General features: G+C 49.4%; 1 protein-coding gene across 1 annotated transcript in view; it reads left to right on the top strand.

Annotated features, from left to right (window-relative positions):
* Positions 1–327: 327 nt before the first annotated feature.
* Positions 328–19797, top strand: part of LOC144114676 (uncharacterized) — a 203241-nt gene continuing 183771 nt past the window's right edge. Inside the window, exon 1 of the mRNA XM_077648562.1 lies at positions 328–760. Coding sequence (XP_077504688.1) covers positions 328–760 — 433 coding nt within the window. The remainder of the gene's footprint in view (positions 761–19797) is intronic.

Below are 19797 nucleotides of genomic sequence, written 5' to 3' on the forward strand. Positions count from 1 at the left end.
ACGAAAAGAACTCTGCTTAGGGAGTAGCTGTGGCCAGCGAGGAGGTGAAAACGACCAACAGAAGAACGTCGCGTTTCTCATCAGGTAAACCGGGTAGATATAACTTCTTGGAAATATTGACAACGCAGTGCAGACCGGCCGAGATTCCGCCTGACCGTCTTCTGCCGCGCGCAAAGCTTCGCATTCTAGTGTTTTCTCTTTTTACACCATACCCTGGTGTGACAAGGACGGCGGAAACGTGATAACAGTCGCACACGCAGACTGCATCCTCAGCCGACTGTGGCCGAGACGCTGCATGTTAGGATGCTTGAGTGCGTGCCTCCAGCGATGGCGCCCACGAGCCTGCAGACAGTGTTCGGTTTCGACAGAGGCTTCGATTGGAGGCCGACGTGTTTTGTGAACCCGTTCCCACCAACTAGAGTGTGCATAGTCTGCGGTCTCGTTCCTTCATCGGCAGCCATGTTACCCTGTCTACACCTGCTCTGCCAGTCCTGCTCCGAGGGCGCCGGTGCCAAACGCAACCACTGCCCCTTTCACAAGGAGCCCTTCCAGGAAGAAGACGTGGTGTGGTCAGCCTTCACCAGGGACAGTATCCTCGGCCGCAAGGTACGCTGCTGGAACGCTGAGCACGGCTGCGACGCGGAGGTCTTCGCATCCGCCATGTTGGAGCACTTCGCCAACGCCTGCCAGTTCCACGTCGTGAGATGCCCCGAATGCAGCGAGAGTGTCCGACACCGAGACATTGCGGAACATCTGGCGCGTGACTGTGAACCACCGCGCGCACGCGACCAAGCATCAGAGGACAACTTTTCGAACGCCTTTATGGAAGTCAAAGGAACGCTGGCAAAATATTGGAAGAAAATGCTGCCCTGCGCACGAAGATGGATTCGTTCGAGGACCGTCTGCACCCTGATACCAGTGGCGCCTTTGCAGCGCAGCGCACCAGTATTGCCGACGCAGTGACAGCCGCCCAAGTTTTCGGAGCTGACGACCGGAGCGGAGGCAGCGTTGGCTGAAGACCAACGCGAAGTCATCGCAGAGATCAGGGATGCGCTGGCTTACATCCAGCGGACCATGAAAGAGAAGAACAGCGAGGGGTGTGAGCGTAACGTGTCGCGTTTGGAGGACAGGGTCGTAAAAGCCGTTTGTGAAGAACGCACGCCGGCAGATGCCGGATCTTCACTTTCGGAGATGACAGCAGCTAAAATGAGGCGGCTTCAGTAGAGGACGAGGCGAAATCTCTGGAACTGCTGGCCGTAGCGTCTCTCAGCATCAGAAGCGACGTCCTCAGCAAATCCGTCCCGTACGTATGGACCATAGATGACTGGAATGGATTCTGCAGGAAATCGTCTGATCGTTTGCGTTATTTCACAGGCAACGATGGCCGGCCTAGTTACCACTATGGATACCGGTTAGTTCCGAGGCTATGCTTTAGCCGTGTCTATGTTTGGTTTCGTGTGTATATAATTGAAGGCTTGTTTGACAAGTTCCTGAAGTGGCCCATAGAGAAGAAGGTGAAGCTACTTTTAATCAATCCTTGCGACTGCACAAGGCAACTGGCATTAAGCAGCTCACTTTGTCCACTCCCAAAACATCCCCTTCCTGGTTTTAGTAAAGAAGTTGTGTTTGTAGGGAGTTCTCACACTAACATTACGGTTGACGCATTCAACAAACGTGGCTTGATCGGAAACAACAAACTCCAGCTCCGGCTCGAATTTTAATCATAAGCAACTGATCCGGAGTTCCCGGGTTCGAACCCGACCGCAGCGGCTGCGTTTTTATGGAAGAAAAACGCTGAGGCGCCCGTGTGCTGTGCCATGTCAGTGCACGTTAAAGATCCCCAGGTGGTCAAAATTATTTCGGAGCCCTCCACTATGGCACCTTCCTCTTCCTTTCTTCTTTCACTCCCTCCTTTATTCCTTCCCTTACGGCGCGGTTCAGGTGTCTAACGATATATGAGACAGATACTGAGCCATTTCCTTTCCCCAAAAAACGAATTGTAATATATAGGTCCCCTGGTGGTCAAAATAAATCCGGAACCCTCCACTACTGGATTTACTTCTTGCTTTCTTTTCGCAGTCCCTCCTTTGTCCCTTCCCTTACGGCGCGGCTCAGGTTTCCGCCGAGATTTGAGACATACTGCACCATTTCCTTTCCCCAACAGCCAATTTTCAATTTTTATGGATTGGATTGTAAAACTTTTATTGCGTCGAGAACAGATTGCAGCAGACATACTAGATGGCCGCTAGCCCATGGCTAGCGGCGACCTCATTGGCTCGCTGGAATGCCCATCCTTGAATCTTGGGGTCCGACCTTACCAGCACGGCGTCCCACCGCTCGGGAGAAGCGAGCTGTATCAACTCCGCTTGAAGCGGATCATTTGCGCAGTTTCGCATAATGTGGTCATATGTGGCCCTTGCACCATATTTATGGCAGTTTGGGTCGTACTGGCCGGGGGTCCTTGAGGGGAAGCACTGCCGGATTCAGAAGGGAGCGTGTTTGCAGTCGGCGCTGCAGGTAACTTCCTGTGCTCTTGTTAACTATTTGTGGGGAGGGGCATAAGCGCGCCTGTCAAGTCTAAAGTGATGGGTGATGTCATGAAATTAGATGACCTGTCCCTCGTGAAATTCGGGTCGGAGGGCGCGCTCACTGCCGTAATGCGATAGCCCACCCTCTTCGATGACATCCTTGCCACCTCTCTCGGCGAAGGAGTAGGAGTGGGACGAGCTCTTGGCCAGTTCAACAAAACAACGCAGCTGGCCATCGTCACGCGAGCTCAAGAGGCCGCCCCCGACTGGAGGCCACACTGCCTCGCACCAGCCCCAACTAATCAATTCCATTCTGTGGCAATAAAGGTGTAACCACCACCTTAATGTAGCAGCACGCTACGGTGATACCAGCGCTTCTATTATCGAGCGGGTGCTGGTTTGCAAAGCGGATTGTTCCACCAAGAAGCGAGACAATTACATCGCCGTTTCCTTTCTTCTAAACCAATTTTTCGTAGCCCAGCGCTGCGGAATCGGGTCTCAGCGCTTTGCGAACTACACGAAATTCGATCAGAAGCGCCCATGAAGAGTGTGGCGGCAGCACAACGCTGCAGTAACGGAGTTCAATGATCATCTAGCGTTCCTAACATCAAAAAAGGAAGAAAACGTTGTTTGGTTTGGTGTGAGGGGTTCAACGTCCCAAAACAACTCAGACAATGAGAGACGCCGTAGTGAAGGCTCCGGAAATTTCGACCACCTGGGGTTATTTAGCGTGCTCTCACGTCGCACAGTACACGGGCATCTAGAATTTCGCCTCCATTTAAATTCGACCGCCGCGGCCGGGATCGAACCCGCGTCTGTCGGGTCAGCAGCCGAGCGCCGTAACTACTGGGCCACCGCGGCGGCTAAACTTTGTCACGTGGCGCTTCCTTGATGCTGGCGTTGCTGTGGTAGGCAGCAGTGTTCGACCCAGCGTGGCATCTTTCCCGAACACGAGGTAACGACAAGCGTTTAAGCTAAATATTTAAACTACAATTGCCGTCCGCGCTCATCAAGTGAAACGTGGCGACTGCATTGCCATTCTACTCGGCGCTTTGCCTGAATTTGATAGCCAGCATTAAACACAGGTTGAAGTCAAACGTGATCGTCGTATAGAGGGGTACTGCAGTAACTTTATACATCGAAACGGGGCCGTCGCTGTCAGGCTTTGTTCCCACGTCCTCTGGCTAAGGCACCTAACGCCTGATCACGAAGACACGCTCGGCACCATCCTTACATGAGTGCTGTGACGCGTGCTGTCGCTGTCTTGCAAAGTCCACACATGTGACTGTACAGATAGCTCCCCACCAGAACCACCGTCGCTCCTACGGTCGCAGTTGATGCAAAGCACATTTTTCTTTCAGTAGTTCCCCTTACACCTCTGAACTGTCCTTTGTTTGCACGCGGCAGTGGTTAGGCATAGCTGGAGCCCGTCGGCAGGCCCGTGCACATTCCTCTACCTGTGATCGCAACATGGATAGCTTATGGAATGTATAACCTCGGACATGGATGCCTGCGATGATCTTACAATACCACCAAACGCCGGCGTTGGAGATTGCCAGCGAGACGCGTATCAGACATTCCGGCTGAGCTAAGCATGGGCTAGCGTCGCCGACTTGAGTTTTTTTTTTCGCATCGCACAAAGGGAGACGTCAAAGTTTGGCGGCTCCTCTTTGCCGAGCGAGTGCTACAGTTGTGACCGGCGAACCGTGCATCGGAGCCTCCTTCGAGAGCAATGGCCACCGCAACGACTCGACATAAACTCTGAGATTGGCGCCCGTATGCTGTGTGATGTCAGTGCACGTTAGAGATCCGCAGGTGGTCCGAGTTAATCCGGAGCCCTCCACTATGGCACCTGTTTCTTCCTTCATTCTCTTAGTCCCTGCTTTATACCTACTCTTACGGTCCGGTTCAGGGTTCCGCGGATATGTGAGACAGATATTGAGCCATTCCACCCCCCCCCCCCCCCCCCCCCCCCCCCCCCCCCCCCCCCCCCCCCCCCCCCCCCCCCCCCCCAAATCCGATTTTTCAGACTGTCGCCTCACATGTGGGCAGTAAAACATACTCCTTACTCCGGGGCTTATCCACGCTAGCACGTGGGAATAAAATGAATTAAACGGATGCAATAACAAATACATAGAGACATAGGTAAAAGCCAGAAATGTTGACAAATCGCTACAGCTCTTTATTTGCCGCATTCTGGTGGCTCATTTATGTGGATCTCTGAGCTGAAACCACGGACTTGGACAAAATGGGAAATGAATGCTAGCAGCATCGTCCCATTTTCTCGCTTTGTACGCCCGTGAACTTGGTATGCGCCTCTGTATTTTCTGAACTAGACCCTCTCAGCAAAGCAGCTTCTAGGACTACTTGAGTTTCGAAGCGGAGTCCCCCTCCACTTGTTGTCTTCGACTTCCACAGCGCGCGTGTTCGAGACGCGCCGGGACTTTGCGTTCCCATAAGGGGCTGTGGAAAAGCGGTATCGTACGACGATTTCCTTTGGTTCCATAGTTTTTTTTTTTTCTTTATGCGTTCTTGGAGGCAGAAGCGCCGGCACGCGCATGACGTCTCCAAGCGCAGCCAATGACGACGGAACACGTGCAGCTCGTGGAGAAGCATATGAGCGAATCACGGAACAGAACAGGTCACTATAAAAGAGTAACAACGCAGCATTTTGCCTTTCTGCAGTGGCTCGGCAGGCAGGCAAGACGTCCGTTCCGGTGGTTGCCATTTGTGTTCGTGGCCTGCTATCTAAATGGGGAAAGGAAAGCGCAAAGACAAGAAGAAAAACGACTCAGCTGGTGGACCTCCAGGTGCGTAGCGAATTTGCTTTCGGTTCTGTGGCCTCCGCCGCTCTCGTTTGGGCGCTCTCGTTTGCGCCAGAGAGAAGTTTCGGCCTTGGTGACGCTTGACGTTGCGAAGGCCTATGACAGCGTGGAGCACACAGTCCTCATTAACAAGCTTGCTCAACTACAACCACCGCATTACCTCTACGCCTGGATTTGTGAATTTCTAAAAGATAGATTTTTCTTCTGTACAGACGGATCTTTTTGTTCTAATACCTATGGTCAATCAAGAGGTGTGCCGCAAGGCTCTGTTCTTTCTCCGCTGCTTTTCAACATATTAGTTCGGGACATCCCCATTCATCCTAACGTTACAGTTCATGTATACGCAGATGATATAGCTTTTTTCGCATCAGCAAAGGATATTCATGTGCTCTACGGGTATTTGCAGGCATATCTGAATGCTCTTGAAGTCTGGTTGGACCAAATCAATTTATCACTTAATGTCAGCAAATGTGGCGTGCTGGTATTTCCACCCGATGCTCCTATGTACATCTCGCTAGCCTACCGCTCCACTCCAATTCCGCAGGTGGAGTCGGTTAAATACCTAGGTGTTACTTATGACCAAAATTTGGACTGGCGACACCATATTAAGAATAATGTTATTAAAGGGGAACGTGCACTGGGCCGTTTGACCCGAGTTGGCAATAAAAAGTTTGGCATGCGTCGTGACACGCACTGTTGCTCTATAAGGCTTATATGAGACCGATTCTGGAATTTGGTTGCCCCTTGTTCTCTGGTAGAGCGAACTACAAGCTGCAGCCATTAGCCTTACTGGAAAGGCGTGCCCTACGGCTATGCCTCGGGCTCCCAAAATCAGCTTCCAACGCTGTCCTTTATCTGGAAGCCCGTATCCCCAACCTCTATTCCCGCTTCCAACTTCTAACAGTGCGTACTTTCCTCAAGTCTTTTGACCCGGCCCCAGGCGTTAGTATTCCAATTTTTGTATCCCAACCACACCTTTTTTGACTAATCACTGGCCACGTTATCAGCTTCCGCAAGCTAGGTTCACGCAGAATCGGTTAGCTCCGCTTCAGGTTGATCTGATCTCCTTGCAACGAGCTGCTGACACGCAGGCTGATCCCGTCTTCTATTACGACTTTATTTTCCCGTCCCATGCGAAGCATATGCCCGCACATACCCTAAATGGTCTTCTTTCTGAACACCTACAGAATTTTCCACATCATACTGGTCTCTCCACTGATGCCTCGGCAGCTGTGAGAAGGCGGCGATTGGCATATATTCGCAGGATCTAGCTTGGAGCTACTCCGTTTGTATCCCTGATTATACTCCTATATTCTTCGCAGAGTTTTTGGCCATTGGTTTGGCTCTTCTCAATATTCTCAGACATGTCGCACGGGTTCTTATTCTTACAGACTGCCTTTCAGTTATTGTCTCTCTCCAAAATTAGGAAAAATCTTTCTTGACTCGTTCACTTAGGTTTTTTGTTCCGAGCACAGTGCGCGAGATCCGTTTGGTCTGGGTACCTGGGCATTCAGGCGTCTATTTTAACGAGGTGGCTGATTTATTGGCAAGGTCAGCTCTCAGCGCACCTGTAATATATCCCGTCCCTCACCTCATTCTGTTAGCAGCTTCACGTTTCCAGCGGTTCTAACATATTTCAGCCACTTTGAGTGATCTGTTGCTCAATACCGTGGACTTTCAACACCTAAAGTACCCATGGAATATCCGGTGGTGTAAGTCAAGGCTTTGTGAAGTGTCCATGACGCTCCTTCGATGTCGAATCCCTCACTTAAACTTGTATTAATGCAGGTGCGGGTTCGCTGCGACAAACCTTTGTGTATCATGCGGGCAAGTTGAATCAATCGATCATTTTCTCCTCTCTTGCCGGCGGTTCGCGGTTCAGAGAAAGCAATATCTGGAGGTTCCTCTCTCGAGACTAGGACTGCCTCTGTCTCTTACAGTTCTTCTATCGTTCGGTGCGAGTGCCAAGGGATTCCCGTTAAGCAGTGTATGCGGCTACCTTCACGATTACATAAGTGCAACTAATCGATTATCTTGTTAGCTATATACAAAATTCTTTCGCATGTCCAAAAAAGGCTAGATTGATTCTATTCCGGATGACTCATACCTCTTGAATTCATTTTATTTTTCCAATTTTTTAAATCTTGATTCAGTCTTCTGACGTTTCCTTTCCCGCGCAAATGCTTCATTGGCATTCTACTCTATACCTTGGCCAATCCCCCCACGTAGGTATGTGCCATATTACTTGAGGAGAAGAAGAAGAAGAAGAAACTGTATCGCATTTTGGACGGGGACAATAACCCCAACATTTATTACGGCGTAACGCTACCGTACTTTAACGAAAGCTACTGCAAGCACCGAGTGGGCATATCTTACTACGCGGAGAAAATGGAGTGTTACCGCACCGTCGGCCAATCGATACTGGAAGATTTTGTAATGGGCACGCTGGTGAGGGAAATGCTTGTCGGCATACACGAATTCGACGGATGACTTCCTCTTAGATGATTCTCTGTAAGCCGTAACACTAGCGTAACCCAAGACTACCACCAGCCACACTACCAGCTTATCCGAGAATGACACGCTATTGCTTCGCAATCACCAGGCGTAACCAAGCTAAGCCACGGCCGTTTTTATTTTCCTTTTTATTTTTACTTTTATTTTATTTTATTTTAAAATATTTTTATTTTTGCTGTTCTTATTCTGTTTTATTTTTTACTTTATATTTACTTTCCTCGCCCAGGTGCTATGTCGGCGTCCGTACGTGTCTATCGCGTCGTCGAAGTGTAGCTAATTAACTAATCACAATTCGTCAACCAAATGTTTTCCACAGCAAGACCTCATCACTTACTCTCTAACATTACCAAACTTTTGCACATCCATGTTCACAGAACGACGTAATCGTGCGGATAATGTTTTGCTGACACGAAACACGCCACATAACCATTTAATGCTTTCGCATTAATAATAACAAGAACGCCGTGGCATACCAGATCCGCCCGCCGCTACTCCCTCCGGGACTCCTGCGGGTGTCGTACGGATTCCTCGTCCGCCTGTCTACCGCGTTGGCCGCGTCGCCCCATGCGCACAGTTCGGGTACGTTGCTTGGCGCCGGAGGAATAGCGCCCTCAGCCGGGAGACCAAGACAGCCTCTCCGTCGGCCGTCTGGCCCTCCCAGAAGCACGACCCGCCATCCTGGCGCAGGCCTGCCTATGTGCAGAGAGGGTTTGCCTGCTTCCAAGACACAGCCAGCAGCCGAAATCACGGAGCTTCTCAGTATCACTACCGTAAGAGAAAAGAGACGCTGACGTCTGATAACATGCACCTAGGGGACGTCGGGAAATATGAACTCCGTACTAGGCTTGGCTAGTGCTTGGCCGAAGCGATCGAGCCAGCTCCTTAAACACAGCTGCGCTTCGGTGCTGCCGAGAGGACAGATGAAACTATCTCACTTGTACGTCTTTCAGTCCTTTTATAATTTATTGTGAGCAAAGGTATGGTTTTTTATGGGTGTTTTTAACGTGCCAAAGTAACTAAGGTTATGAGAGACGCCACAGTGAAGGGCCGAGAAAATTTCGACCACCTGGGGTCCTTTAATGTGACCAAAGGTTTGGTACCAGCCGTGCATGGAAATTACCAGCGTATTGCCAGGTGCGTTGTCTCAAGGAGTCTAGTTCTTCCTACTGAATCCTCGTTTTCTCGGCCAGTATCCAGCCAAGAAAAATACGATGTTTCGTGTACGTTGTGCGATCTACCGCAACGCCATTTTTGACTCTACAGGTATTCTTGAGAATCTCTGCGATAATAATAATAATAATAATAATAATAATAATAATAATAATAATAATAATAATAATAATAATAATAATAATAATTATTGGTTTTGGGGGAAGGAAATGGCGCAGCATCTCTCTCATATGTCGTTGAACAACTGAACCACGCCTTAAAGAAAGGGATAAGGGAGGGAGTGAAAGAAGAAAGGAAAAAATAGGTTCCGTAGTGGAGGGCTCCGGAATAATTTCGACCACCAGGGGATCTTTAACGTGCACTGACATTGCACAGCACACGGGCGCTTTAGCGTATTTACTCCAGTGTGCTGTGCGGTGTCAGTGCCCGTTAAGATCCCCCGGTGGCCGAAATTATTCCGGAGCCCTCCACTACTCTCTGTGCTCATCTCTGTGCTAATAATAATAATTGGTTTTAGGCGAAAGGAAATGGCGCAGTATCTGTCTCATATATCTTTGGACACCTGAACCGCGCCGTAAGGGAAGGGATAAAGGAGGGATTCAAAGAAGAGAGGAAGAAAGAGGTGCCGTGGTGGAGGACTCCGGAATAGTTTTGACCCCTTGGGGATCTTTAACATGCACTGAGATCGCACAGCACACGGGCGCCTTAGCGTGTTTCATCAATAAAAACGCACCCGTCGCGGTCGGGTTCGAAACCGGGAACTCCGGATCAGTTTTCTGGCGCCATAACCACTGAGCCACCGCGGCGTTGACATCATCTCTGTGCTCAGAATGCATTTCATGGTGTACTGAAGGCTATACTTACTTGTCAGTGCAATAAGTATAATGTAACTGGAATGGAGGAGGATCAGGAAGGGAGATTAAACCACGGAGCTAGCCTATAGTTACGCTGTCCAGAGCTGGATCAAGAGCGAGCGAGAGAGACAAATTGAGGAGGATAGAACACACACACACACACACACACACACACACACACACACACACACACACACACACACACACACACACACACACACACACACACACACACACACACACACACACACACACACACACACACACACACACACACACACACACACACACACACACACACACACACACACACACACACACACACACACACACACACACACACACACACACACACACACACACACACACACACACACACACACACACACACACACACACACACACACACACACACACACACACACACACACACACACACACACACACACACCCACACACACACACACACACACACACACACACACACACACACACACACACACACACACACACACACACACACACACACACACACACACACACACACACACACACACACACACACACACACACACACACACACACACACACACACACACACACACACACACACACACACACACACACACACACACACACACACACACACACACACACACACACACACACACACACACACACACACACACACACACACACACACACACACACACACACACACACACACACACACACCCACACACACACACACACACACACACACACACACACACACACACACACACACACACACACACACACACACACACACACACACACACACACACACACACACACACACACACACACACACACACACACACACACACACACACACACACACACACACACACACACACACACACACAGGCCGAGCAAAGAGCTTCGCTGCAGACATGTCTTCTTAGCCAGAGGTGTATAACTAAGGAAAGGGGTTTGCTTTTCAGCGTCATATTGAAGCTCTTAGGGTACCACCAGACGAAAAAAGTCCGCAAAAGGTGAGAATAGGGTCGTCATTGCACTAAATAAGAGCTGAAAGGACGTGACAAGTGCTCCACCACACGTGTTAGAAACAAACTGAGTTTCTTGGATACTTTTGCCAAAGGCCGTTCACTGTGGCGTCCCTCATAGTCTCAGTTGTTTTGGGACGTTGAACACCTTAAAACAAACCAAACAACGTTTTATTTGTTTTTTTTTATGTTAGAAACGCTAGATGACTACGAAACTCCGTTAGGGCAGCGTTGTGCTTCCGCCACAGTCTTCAAAATCACTTCTTTTCGAATGTCGTGTAGTTCGCAAAGTATGAGATATGATGCCGTAGCGCTGGGCTACGAAAAATTGGTTTTCAAGAAATAAAACGGCGAAGTAATGGTCTCACTTATCGGCGGAGCAACCCGCTTTCAATCCAGCGCCCGTTCGAAAATAGAAGCGCTGGCACCGCCGTAGCGTTCTGCCCCAATAAGGTGGTGGTTACAACTTTATTGCCACAAAATGGAAGCCTGGATTATTTTGGATGGTGCGAGGCAGTGTGACCTCCACTCGGGGGCGGCCTCTCGAGTTCGCGTGATGATGGCCAGCTGCGTTGTTTTCTTGAACTGGCCAAGAGCTTGTCCCATTCCTCCGCCGAGGGAGGTTGCAATAATGTCATCGAAGAGGGTGGGCTATCGCATTCGGGCAGTGAGGACGCCCTACGACCAGAATTTCACGAGGGACGGGTTGATCTCATTTCATGACACCACCCATCACTTTAGGCTGGAGAGGCGCGCATATCCCCCTCCCCACAGATCTTCAACAAAAGCGCAGGAAGTTACCTGGCGCCGACTGCAAACACGCTCCCTTCAGAATCCGGCAGTGCTTTCCCTCAAGGACCCTGGCCAGTACGACCCAAACTGCCATAAATATGGTGAAAGGACCACATACGACCACATTCAGTGAAACTGCGCAAATAATTCGCCTCAGGCGGAGTTGATACAGTTAAATCTCGCGAGCGGTGGGACGCCGTGCTGGTCAGCTCGGATCCCAAGATTCAAGTACGGGCAATCGAGCGGGTCAATGAGGTCGCCGCCAGCCATGGGCTAGCGGCCATCTAGTATGTGTCTCCTGCAATCTGCCCTCGACGCAATAAATGTTTTAAATAATAATAATAATAATAATAATAATAATAATAATAATAATAATAATAATAATAATAATAATAATAATAATAATAATAATAATAATAATTGGTTTTTGGAGAAATGAAATGGCGCAGTATCTGTCTCATATATCGGCGGACACCCGAACATCGCCGTAAGAGAGGGGATAAAGGAGGGAGTGAAAGTAGAAAGGAAGAGAGAGGTGCCGTAGTTGAGGGCTCAGGAATAATTTGGACCACCTGGGGATCTTTAACGTGCACTGACATCGCACAGCACACGGGCGCCTCAGCGTTTTGCCTGCATAAAAACGCAGCCGCCGCGGTCGGGAAGGAACCCGGGAACTCCGGATCGGTAGCCAAGCTCCCTAACTACTTAGCCATCGCGGCGGGTAAATGTTTTAGAATCCAATCCAATCCATTAAAATTGAAAATTGGCTGCTGGGGAAAGGAAATGGTGCAGTATGTATCAAATCTCGGCGGAAACCTGAACCGCTCCTTAAGTGAAGGGATAAAGGAGGGACTGAGAAAAGAAAGCAAGAAAGAAAGCCCGTAGTGAAGGGCTCCGGAATAATTTAATAATAATAATAATTGGTTTTTGGGGGGAAAGGAAAATGGCGCAGTATCTGTCTCATGTATCGTTGGACACCTGAACCGCGCCGTAAGGGAAGGGTAAAGGAGGGCGTGAAAGAAAAAAAGGGAGAATAGGTGCCGTAGTGGAGGGCTCCGGAATAATTTCGACCACCTGGGGATCTTTAACGTGCACTGACATCGCACAGCACATGGGCGCCTTAGCGTTTTTCCTCCATAAAAACGCAGCCGCCAGGAATAATTTCGGCCAACTGGTGATCTTTAACGAGCAATGAAATTTCACAGCACACGGGCGTTACCTCGTGTTCGGGAAAGAGGCGACGCTGGGTCCAATACTGCTACCGACCACAGCAACGCCGCCTTCAAAAAAAGCGCCACGGGGCAACTTTTTCTTTATTTTTTAAAAATGTTAGGAACGATAGATTATGGTGGGACTCCTGTCCGCAGCGTTGATTTCTTGCTTTATGTTTGACATTAGGAACGCTACATAAGGGTGGAACTCCAATGGCGCAGCATTGGGCTGCCACAACAACCTTACAGACCGCTTCTGTTCGAATAGTGCTATGGCGCTATGAAAAATTTTCTTCAGAAATAGCCGGACAAGCGGCAATCACCTTGACGTTGACAAACCCGCGAGCAGAAGTGATTGTCAGGGATTCAAAAGCAGCCATTGGCAATTTCGCCAAGGGCAGAATATCTCCCATCTCCTTGGGAATTCTCAGGAATTACCCGGAAGACAGGACAGACGTGTGATTGGTTTGGGTACCGGCTCACTCGTCAAACCCGGGGAACGAGGCAGCCCACGATAAAGCTCGAGAATCTATCGGCCGAGCTGTGGAGGCTAACTCGGACGTCGAAATCACGAGAGATGGTCTTAATACTTACCATGAGATTACTCAGCATTATAGACTAGAAAGGCTAACCTTCCCTGCTCCGCATAAAAGCATAAACAAAGAACAGGAGGTACTGTGGAGACAACTTCAAACAAAAACTCTCCCTAATCCAGCTGTCCTAAGCCATGTGTACCTGGATAGATATAAGTCGGAGTGAAGCAAATGCGGCGACAAAGCCACCGTAGACCACATTTTCTGGGACTGTCCGAGAGATCCCCAACCAATATCGCTCAAGAGGCTCGCGCTCCCGGGCCCGTGGGAGACCTTGTTGCTCAGCTCTAACCTGGAAACCCAAGTACAGGTGGTGACGAGAGCCGAAGAGGTCGCCGCCAGCCTCCACTGACGGCCACCTAACAAGATCAACAAACCGATTTATAACTCAAGACGATAATAAACGTTTTCCAATTCAATCCAAAATTTTAGAATGGAAACCGTCCCCCTATCCTCTCTTCCCCTCCCCTCACCTTTTTCATTTCATTTTTCAATTCCTCCAAATATCATTTATTTCCGCAGCCTCAGCTAAGGTGCTTCAGCATCGATGGCAGATGTCGGGGCTAGCAAAAATCTTTTCCTTCCTTTTTACTATTATTGTAATAAAAAACGACTACTACCAGAAAGGAACCGGCGAAGTAATCGTTTTTATGAAGGAGAAACGCTAAGGCGCCCGTGTGCTGTGCGATGTTAGTGCACGTTAATGATCTCCAGGTGGTCGAAATTATTCCGGAGCCCTCCACTGCGGCACCTCTTTCTTACTTTCTCCTTTCACTCTCTCATTTATCCCTTCTTTTACGGCGCGGTTCAGGTGTCCAACGATATATGAGACAGATACTGCGCCATTTCCTTTCCCCCAAAACAAATTATTATTATCAGCACAGAGATGAGCACAGAGAGCAGTGGAGGGCTCCGGAATAATTTCGACCACCGGGGGATCTTCAACGGGCACTGACATCGAAAAAGCACACTGGAGGAAAAACGCTAAATCGCCCGTGTGCTATGCAATGTCAGTGCACGTTAGAGATCCGCAGGTGGTCGAAATTAGCTCGCAGGCTCGGCCGCTCGTTTTCGGGAAAGAGATGAAGCTTGATCCAACACTCCTGCCTACCACAGCAAAGCCAGCTTCAAGGAAGCGCCATGTGACGAAGTTTTCTTTAGTTTTAAATGTTAGGAACAATGGATTATGGTGGAACATCATTGCCGCAGTGTTGATTTCTTGCTTTAATTTTGACGTTAGGAACGCTACATAAGGGTGGAACTCCAATGGCGCAGCATTGTGCTGCCGCAACACCCATCCAGACGGTTCCTGTTCGAATGTCGTGTAGTTCGCAAGGTGCTGAGAACCTATGCCGCTATGAAAAATTGTTTTTGACGATAGGAAACGGTCCCCTATACTCTCTTCCTCTCCCCTCACCTCTTTCATTTCATTTTTCAATTCGGCCTGCTATCCATTATTTCCGCCGCCACAGCTCAGGTGCTTCAGTATCGATGGCAGATGCCGGGGCTGGCAAAAATCTGTTCCTTCGTTTTTATATTATTTTATAAAAAACTACTACCACCACAAAGGAAATGGTGAAGTAATCGTTTTTATGGAGGAAAAACGCTAAGGCGCCCGTGCGCTATGCGATGTCAGTGCACGTTAATGATCCGCAGGTGGTCGAAATTATTCCGGAGCCCTCCACTACGGCACCTCTTTCTTCCTTTCGTCTTTCACTCCCTCCTTTATCCCTTCCCGTACGGCGCAGTTCATTTTTCCAACGATATAAGCGACAGATAATGCACAATTTCCTCCCCCCCCCCCAAAAAAAAACGCAATTATTATTCAGGAATCATCTCACTTCTCGGTGGAACAACCCGCTTTCAATCCAGCGTCCATTCGAAACTAGAAGCGTTGGTACCGTTGGAAGCGTGGGTTCTACTACAATAAGGTGGTGGTTACAACTTTATTGCCACAAAATGGAAGGTATTAGTTGGGGCAGGCGCGAGCCCAGGGTGGCAGCAAGCCGAGGGCGACCTCTTGAGCTCGCGTGATGAGGGCCAGCTGCGTTGTTTTTCCTGAACTGGTCGAGTGTTTGTCCCATTCATCCGCCGAGGAGGCAGGCAAGAGTGTCGTCGGAGCGGGGTTGCTAGCGCATTCCCATAATATATGGTCTTGTGTGGCATGCGTCCCGTCGCCACAGTGCGGGCATGCAGGGTCATATTCACCGTTGGTGATTAAACGTAATCGGTAGGGGCCAAGAATGGCCTTTGTTTGTAGGCGTCTGAGTGTGGCTTGCGCCCTGTCCAGGTCGGGGTGAAGAGCGGGATACGTGCAACTTAGCCCGCGATGAAAGTTTGTAATCTCCGCGTACGGCGAGGCGCCTCGGCGGGGGCGTCCGCTCCCGAGAGGTCTCCCGTCATCCGGTTCGTTAAACCTACAGTACGCCACTTTAAACTGTGCGTTTCTTCGAATCTCTCGCAGTAGCCGCAACACTGTTCAGATTCAATTCTACCCGTCATCCCTAGCTTCGAATGCCGTGCTGTTCCCTCTTGGTTTTTCTCTGGATCGCATGTGTGGTGGGTGTTTTCAGCTGTAGATTTGTGGAGGGCTATCCTTTGCGCAAACGGTGTTGCTGTCGGCGCAATATTGGATAACAGGAAAGTTGCAGACCAGGGAACATCCACATGTCCTTGAGCGATAAAGTGACCCGTGGCCCTGGCAAACGGTGCCTCGGAGATTGTAACTTCTGTGGCCGCATAACCCCGCTATACTATTCTGAACAGGCAGGGTGTCGGTATAGTTAGCGTAGGCTGGGAAAGGGAACGGTTAGATAACACACTCCTCCGTGGCTTCTCCGCGCTGTAAGCGAAGGAACGAAAGAGGAAGCGAAAAATAAAGAAGTGCAAAAGAGGCAGCGTAATTGACGGCTACGCAGTAATTTCGATCGGTTGGCGTTGTTCAACGAGGACTCATGTTGTGCAGCACACGGGCGTTTTTCGATATAAACAGCCCCTGGGGTGTCTGAAATAAGTATAGTTACTCGATTGAACAGCGTAACAATCCAAGGGGCGCCGATAAACTAGATACAAACGCAGCACTACAGTGTTCCAAACGCCCTACGCCACAGCTGTTTCCGGCATTGAAGAGCAGGGATGAAAAGGAGGATCTTTTGCAGATGCAGCCGTTGCCGCTTCTGGGGACGCAGTTGATGCAGCGCACCATTTTCCTCTCAGTAGTTTCCCTGACAGCACTCTGAACTGCCCTTTGTTTGCACGCGGCAGTGGTTAGGCATAGCTGGAGCCCGTCGGCAGGCCCGTGCACTTTCCTCTATCATCCTGTAATCGCAACAACATGGAAACCTTAGGGAATGTATATCCTCAGACATGGATGTCTGCGATAATCTTACAATACCACCAAACGCCGATGTCGGAGATCGCCAGCGAGACGCGTATTAGTTATTCCGACTGAGCTAAGCCTGGGCTAGCGTCGCCGACTTGATGTTTTTTGTCGTCTCGCACTCAGGGGGACGTCAAAGTGTGGCGGCTTCTCTTTATCGAGCGAGTGCTAAGGTTGTGACCGCGAATCGCGCATCGGGGCCTCCTTTGAGAGCAATGGCCACCGCAACGACAGGACATAAACTCTGAGATTGGCGCCCGTGTGCTGTGCGATGTCAGTGCACGTTAGAGATCCCCAGTTGGTCCAAGTTATTCCGGAGCCCTCCACTGCGGCACCTCTTTCTTCGATGATTCGCTTAGTCCATGTTTTATCCCTTCTTTTACGGCGCGGTTCAGGGGACCGCGGATATGTGAGACAGATACTGCGCCATTTCTTTTCCCCCCCCAAAAATTTTTCAGTGTCGCCTGGCTTCACCGCGCACCGGACGGAGGCTTGCTGCTGCAGTGTATGCGCTCGCACCCGCGCTCACGAATGGGCGCGGCGCTGCTCGAGTATGAGCAATTGACCCAAGGCCCACCCCCCCTACGGCTCCTGCGCGCCCTGGCCTGCTGCCTCGGAGGTACAGCGAGAGATCGTTGGCATATCGGGAAAGCGGAGCACACCCCTCTGTGCTTTGCAGCAGCTGGCCAGAGACGTCATACACGAGGAGCTCCAGGACCATCTCCTCGTGTACACCGACGGCTCAGTGCAACACCCCCTGGACAGGTTTTCAGGCCTGCGCGTCACGTGATATGACGTCGGCGACGTCACGGCGCGAAGGCCAGCCGGTTTGGCTGGTATTCATTCGCGCGCGTTGCGAACGCATGAGCATGAAAAGGGAAGCATCGGCATATACGGACGTGTGTTTTACGTATAAAAATAGGAATTTTAGAGATGTAAACGAACGCAGCTCATGACGCGCCGGCTGAACATCCGTTTGGTGTTCATTTATTGTGCTGATGACCCACGAAGAAACAGGTTGTTCTCCCAGACAAACTTTTGGTAAGGAGCTAGAGTACACATTTTGTACGGTTTCAGATTCCAGTGAGCCATACATCCTTAAATGACAGACAGAAATCAAACAGAAGTATCCTTGTTTATTTTGAGCATCACTCACGCGTGAACCAAAAATGATCGGCGAACTTGTTTAGATGCTAACGTTATTGCAAAGTGTACATGAGGAAAAACACTAAAATATATGGGGGGCGAAGGACAAGCGTACATGACTTCTGCAAGCAGTGAATCAAAAACATAGCCAAATAAATATAACATGTATTTACATATATCACTCGGCGCACAAGTACACAAAGCGTAAGACAGGCAAAACTTACTTTTCAACAAAAATGCTCGCCTTCCTTTTTTTCAACTTATCCTCTCGTGCGACACGGTCAAGATCGTTTTTCTGCTTACACAGATAATTGAGCAAAATATTTGTGGCACAGTTAGTCACTAACGCCCCCAGCAAATCGGATGTGTGACCTTTTTCGCAAGTAGACACCTCTTCAAAGCTTGGGAGTGATTTCATTGTCAGGTACCTTACAAGCTTTTTTTGATTTCCGACTTGTAGAAAGTGTGCGTAGGTGCTTTCTGCTACAAGCTTCCTGACAACGGCTTCTGCGTGCATCACCACGGTGACCACAAATGCTGATGGGAATTTCAGGCCACTGCGATCAAGCTGGGCTATTAATGAATGGGCATCATCATCTGGCGCACTTTCAACCCTACCAACAACCAGGCTGTCTCGACAGCTGTCGCATTTTACGACTTTTAATGCAGCATGAGCACAATAGCCGCCAACATAAGCAATGACAGGCATACGCGACTTCAGAGCATCAAGGTCAGCGTCAGTAACTGTTATGTGGAACTGCTGGAGTCAGTGTCATCAATATCTCTCAAGTCCTCGGTACTCATTACGGGAAGAGAGTTCTGGAGGCGGATCCTTCCTTCAGTTTCGTACAGCTGACGAACAGAAATGTGATACTGTCCCCCTGCCATCTGCCTGTACTGCCCAAAGCGGCTTTCTAAAGAGTCGGTCTGAACTTTTCCAAGAAGTACGTACTTGTGGCCAAGGTCACTAATGCAATGCTTCGAAAACTCCATTAGAGAATACGATGAAAGCCTTAAAGCGCTCAACGTTTCCTTTGTCAGCACGCCTGTGTCGTGACGGTAAAATTCCCAGGCATCAAGCCATGTGATGAAGGAAGACAAGAAGGCTATCTTTGGATCATCTTCAGTAGATGAAATGGGCTCCTCGAACACATTGCGATGGTGGAATCCCTTTTTTGGAGATTTAACATTAACAATACTCCACCAGCGATTGATGATCTTGATGAAGTTCGAAGTCGCTTCCGCATGGTAGAGAGAAGTGTCTGAGTTCTTGGCTTTGAGGGCTTCCGCTACATGTGGATTAAATACTTGAAGTGCGAGTTTTACGTTCTGCCTTTCTAAATTGCTGGGGTTCAGTGCCTTTGATGTTAGCCCATAACCTGACTTTAAAAGTTCTGAAGCTTCCTGCTTGTGCAGCTCGCGCAAGTCTTTGAACGAAGCTGTTTTAATGCTCTCGGGATGGACACTGTTGTCCGAGAGGTCGAAGTGAGGGTAGAAAAAGCATGTGCCAAAATTTTTTTGATTTAGCCAGTTACGAATGCATTTCAGGAGGTGGACAGAATCTACCACATAAAAAAGTGGTCGCGAACAATCTGCTGGATTCTGATAAACAATGCGAAGTTTACGTTGTGTTGAGAACATCATCATCGCCTTCCTGTTGAGAGAGTTGTTGTCGCAGACGACGGCAGCTACTCTGTACCCAATTTTTTCTAAGCCCAAAATGACTGTTTTCAGAA

The sequence above is a fragment of the Amblyomma americanum genome, chromosome 1 (assembly GCF_052857255.1).
Source record: "Amblyomma americanum isolate KBUSLIRL-KWMA chromosome 1, ASM5285725v1, whole genome shotgun sequence".
NCBI classification, from domain to species: Eukaryota; Metazoa; Arthropoda; class Arachnida; order Ixodida; family Ixodidae; genus Amblyomma; species Amblyomma americanum.